This window comes from Drosophila ananassae, chromosome 3L (assembly GCF_017639315.1).
Source record: "Drosophila ananassae strain 14024-0371.13 chromosome 3L, ASM1763931v2, whole genome shotgun sequence".
NCBI lineage: Eukaryota > Metazoa > Arthropoda > Insecta > Diptera > Drosophilidae > Drosophila > Drosophila ananassae.
Window position 1 is genome coordinate 9,598,012 of NC_057929.1, and position 5,476 is coordinate 9,603,487.

The 5,476-nt window shown below is 42.2% G+C and overlaps 1 protein-coding gene across 1 annotated transcript; it reads right to left on the reverse strand.

Annotated features, from left to right (window-relative positions):
• Nucleotides 1-811: 811 nt before the first annotated feature.
• On the reverse strand, nt 812-2,810 carry LOC6494605 (fibrinogen-like protein 1). The gene is made up of 3 exons (XM_001959986.4): nt 2,712-2,810; nt 1,090-2,063; nt 812-1,036 (listed from the first exon to the last, which is right to left on the reverse strand). Exons 1-3 carry the CDS (start codon nt 2,808-2,810, stop codon nt 913-915), a joined length of 1,197 nt encoding a protein of 398 aa, XP_001960022.3. The 3' UTR covers nt 812-912.
• Between the last annotated feature and the right edge of the window lie 2,666 nt (nt 2,811-5,476).

A 5,476-nucleotide genomic window follows, 5' to 3' on the forward strand; every position in this document is an offset into this window, starting at 1 on the left:
AGAGAGTTGTTTTTAGACACTAGGTTATCCACGTAAGAATCTGATCAGGGCGACAAGGATTAGAATATATGAAAAAAATATATAAAATAAATTTGATTCCAGATTTTGATGCAGATTGCGGATATTCGATCCACTTACATAAAAAATACATATTATGAAGAATCGATCCACAAATCGATCAAGGTATTCCGCTCAAGAATCGGATTGAAATTGGGCAAGATATGGCCATCGCTGGGGGCCACATTGTGCCTTCATGCATTTTGAAGGGGATCCCCCAAGAAATTTGAAAAAATATCTGAAAAATATTTTGTTCTCAGATTTTGATGCAGAATTGAGGAGAATCGATCCACAATTCGTTTAAGGTATTCCGTTCAAGAATCGGATAGAAATTGTGCAAGATATGGCCATCGCTGGGGCCATATTGTTACATCATGCATTTTGAAGGGGATCCCCCAGGAAATTTGAAAAAATATCTCAAAAATATTTTGTTTTCAGATTTTGATGCAGAATTAAGGAGAATCGATCCACAATTCGTTTAAGGTATTCCGCTCAAGAATCGGATTGAAATTGGGGAGCGATGACCATCGCTGTGGGCCATATTGTCCCTTAATGCGTTCGATAGGGCACCTCCAGAAAATTTCTCAAAAAATCAAAAAAAATTAAAAATTTGCTGTAAGATTTTTATATAGAGTAATGGAGAATCGATCTAAAAATCTTTAAAATTATTCTGTTAAAGAATCGGATGAATATTTTCTCGTTTGTCCCAAACACTTTAGAAGACACATGTGAAAATTTAAAAAAATAATTGTTTAATCGAAAAGTAAACAAAACGTTTTAGAATCTAATATTTTTTAGCGATTTCTATGTGAAGAGCACAGCATCAACAATCAACGACTCATATGTATACTATTCTTATAAATTTTTCGGGCGTATTCTCATAACAACGGATTTGTAGGAGTACGGAAAGTCGTGCCATTCGTCGCCCCAAGTTATTCCGTCGATGTCTTCCGTATAGTTATAGATGCCATTCAGATTGCTGAAAATTCATTAGATGTATCAAATAGGTGTGAAGATGTGAGGAAATATTACCAAGATCCGCATAGTGTGCTGTACCACCAGCCTGCAAGCTGTTGCTCGGCACACTTTTCGGCGTTATCCCGATCGAAAGTGAAAAATGAAGCATAAAGGTTGTTGGTCAGGGCATCCCCTGCATCACCAGAGTACATTCCCAGATTTTCGAGATCGTAGAAGGATTCCTTGGGGCCCACCACAAAGTGGTCGTAAATAGCGAGTCTCTTCTCTCCGGCGTAATCCTCCAGTTCAATTTCTAACTCATAATGGTTTGAGGCGGTTAGATGGTGAAGTTTCTCTAGGCCGATGAAGAATTCGCCTCTCAAATCTCCAAATCCCTTCTGGTACTCTGTCCAATTGCCGTTGAAATCGACCGAGCCGTTAATTCTTCTCTGAATCACTGTCGAGCCGGAGTCACATGCCACTTCTACCTTGCCAAGTTCACCCATTTCGAATGATTTAATTCCACTAAAATGCTTAGCCTTTGCACATCCAACCTCTTCATGGTAAGTAGACTCCGGTTCGATGGGCCTATTAGGATCAGTCTCTATTACCTTTAGTTTGTGATTGGGAGACTCTCGGATGGGTTCACCTGTATCTAAAATATATGCTTTGCACGACTCTGCTAATTTTCTAGAAAGTTCATTTTTTTCTGTTAATTTTTGATTTTTGATTTTGTACAAGCCTGTTATTCTTCTCTGTACATTGAATTGCGACTCGACCGCAAGGTATTCCTGATATAAGCTAAGTAATAAGTGCTTCAAATAATCTGACGTCGTTCCTGGAGGCGTTTTGTCATTTAAGAGTTTTATAATATTAGTTATTTGAGATCTTTCAAAATAATCATATTTTTCGATTTCGGAATTAAAGTTTCCACATGCATTTGCAGAGTTGCACAGAAGCAACAAACTTGCTATTATCACGAACCGCTGTATATTGGCCATCGAAGTGATGCCTCTGCGACCGTTGATATTATACTGACTTGAAAAGCTCTATGGGGATTTTTGTTAATCTGAACTAATGCTGCTGATAATGCTTTTATGTATATATATGTACATATGTTAGAAATATATAAAAATAGAACATAGAGAACAAAAATATTTTTATTATAATCACATTTGTACAGGGATTGAGCAAAAGCTTTGGTCGGCAGTCTAGTATGAAAGGAACAGTTTGTGAAGCAAGGTCTTTTTATTAAGAAGAACGATAAGAGTGGATTTTTGTCGATTTGTTAAAATCATTAACTCTGACTTTATATAATTTCCCACGAAATAATTCCGACCATTTCCTGAGTTAATAATTACTTTAAAATACTACCTTGGAACAGACTAAATGCCTGCCGTTGCCACACCAATTAAATGGTTATATTTTATTAAAAGCGCTCTACAAAAGACACATTGCTTTTGCCAATTCCATTGCCACGGCCAATGCCATTGCCATGGCAAATAGAAGCTGCGATTCTCACTTATTTTGTGGTGCAACTGAGCGTATACGCAACGCGGGGGCAAAGTGCCTGGAAGAGCCGCATTGTCGATGGGGCGGGGGAAATGGAAAAAGGCGAAAGGTAAGCGGCAAATGGGCAGGTGTCTCGACGCCGTCGGTTGCCATAACGCCCCTGCTGACGTGGCATTGCACCATACCTCCGGGTATTCCAGATCCCAGAACCAGGATCTCGAATCCGGAGGGTAGCGATACGGATACGTACGGCTATTGAAGACGGAGACCACCGTCACCGCCATTGCCGCCGCCGCAGGATGGGCCAGACAAACGCTGTTATTTATTCCGGATTTGTCTACCTTTCCCCGTTTTATTTATGTTTGGCAGACGCCAATTTTCATGGCGGTGGATGCAGCTCAGCTGCGTTGGCCACTCTGCTGGTTGGCAACGTGTCGCTTCTTCCTTCGGCTTTCTGCCGGCAACCGATGCCGCAGTGTCCGGTGAGTCGGAAACTAAAAAGAAGAAACCGAGGAGCAAGCAGCCCCCAACCCCTAAGCCCCTTAAACAAGCAACCCTTAACTGCGGGCTGAAGCTGCCGGTTCACCTTTGATTGTCTTAGTGCCATGCTGGTCACTCAGTAATGAAATCCGGCTAAAACCCGGAGGTGGTGGCTGTGGAAGAAGTCAGCCTTTTGTTTGCTATCTGTACAAAACATTTCTGCTGTAAATATTTTAACTCGAAATGCTTCTGGCCGCTCCTGGCTTTTGTTTTTCGGCCTTTGTCTTGTTTCAAAATTGAAACGTTTCGGATTGTTGCGATTCGAAGCTGCTAGTGCAAGCTGTTGTCTGTCATTTGGCTAAACACTTTAAGCAAACTAAACTATTTTCGGCCAGTGCGAGAGATCCTTGATTAAAAAACTTTTGGCCAAACAAATTCAATAAGTGCAGCCACGAAAATCGATATCAAATCGCCACCGCCAGATGCCAGACTTACTAATCTAAGCCGCAAAACTCAGCCGCAGAATGGAGATGGAGATGGAACTGGGAACTGGATGTGAAGGTCGTGGGAGGGATGGCGGAGGTTGTTGCCTCGGCATTTTGCGGGGCAGGAGGCACATAAATTCAAGATGTGGCCATAAGATTTATGACGATTGCGAACGTGGAATTTTCGGAGGCCCGGCTTATAGACACCAAAGTGGCAGAAAGAAAGGAAACTCCAGCAGCAGCACTTGCGAGCCTCTGGCCTTTGAGCTTCTTCGCTTCTCTCCCCGCCTTAAAAAGGAAAAAAACTTGGAAAGAGGGGATGTAAGATGGCCGGCAATTTACAGTAGGCATATAAAATACACATAAAAATTGAAACCGCTCTTCAGGCAACTTCGGACATGGGGCGTATACTTTACGCATTTTAAGTTTCAATTTCACAGCCGAATTTATGGCCAAAGATGCGAATGTGGCTGCGGATGTGGATGCGCCATGGCTATTTTATGGCCACTTCCGCTGACCAAAGGTCTAAGTGATTTCTGACATAAAAGCATTACCTCTAGTCAGTTCAAGTGGAGCAAAAAATAACAAAATGAATAAAATAAGCGAAGAGATGGAGGCTCTGGAGGCAGGCAAATAAATCGCGGACAATCCTGCGGCTAATGATGAACTTACTCCGTCCGAGCTGAAAATGTTTAAATCAAATTTTTCACTCGCCTATTCGCGCTCCGGCTCTTAATGAAATCCGGCAAATATTTTTCCGTGCCATTTCCATTGCCAGCAATCAATTGTCAACGTCATTTCTCGCCTGTCGTCTCTCCGGTTTTTCGCTGCTCGAGGGCCATAATCCGGCTTATTATGCAAAGTAAATGCTCCGCAGTCGGAGCCAGAGACGGAGAAGGAGCCGGAGTCGTCGTAGTCCTGCCTCGATAATCTTTGGCGATATTTCATTGTCGTCGCTGAGGCTTGTAAATGCGTTAACAGCCCGCGATTCGTCTTCCAAATACTTCCGCTTCCTGTTGCCGCTTATGCACTTCCTTTCCTCATTTGTCGCCAGTTTGTTACTCGCGGCCATTTCGGTGTTTGGGTCTGAGATCTGGTCTGAGATTCTACGACGACTGCCCTATAATTTCGTCACATGCAAATTTCCATCTCGCAATTGTCTCTTTTTATTTTCATTTCAATTTCCGTAAACAGTCTCACAGTCCATGTCTCCATGTCATGTGTTGGCTGGCTCATCTTGGCCCCGTTTTGATTGACGGACAGTGCGGATTTCCCCTTTGCCGAGTCATTTCCATATTAAATGGCTTTCCATCGAATTGATGAAGTATCAAATTATACGGGGCGCCTTGGCAAATGATAACGCTTCCGATTCAACCCCAATTTCGGGCACGTTTCGATCTAAATATTCCCGGTCTCAGCTGGGTCGATGATATAAGATGGGATTCCTTCCCAATTCTATTACGAATTCATTTTTGAATACAAATTGATGGCCAGGTTATGGCCGACCAAGATAAGCAAACACATCGTGGTAATAGGCGCTTACATTTAATTGCAAGTTCATGTAAACAATTCAGTTTTATGGAGTGCAGAGCCAAGAGGACATCTAATTATGGTAACCCTTTGTAAGTCGTTTTTTTCTGTAGAAAAAATCTGATGAGATAGCCCCTCTATAACCACTGCATAAGCTTGTGTATTGCATATTGAACAGCTTCCTGGAGTATCCTTTTTTCGAGTCATTTTGCCCATTATGCTTTCGCCGCTCTCTCTCAAGTTTTGTCATTTTCGGTTTTGGCATTGAAATGACTTCATTTTGAGCTCATCCTGCCATGCAAATTCGCAACTGATTTTCGACCAAATCACATTGTCCTGGGTGTGCCGAGTGTGAGCGTGTGTCTCTGTCTGTGTCTGGGGAAGCGAAGAAAATGCAAAAACGATCTAAAAACTCTAAAATTAAGCCATCATAAGGTTTTACTGCCGGCCATCAA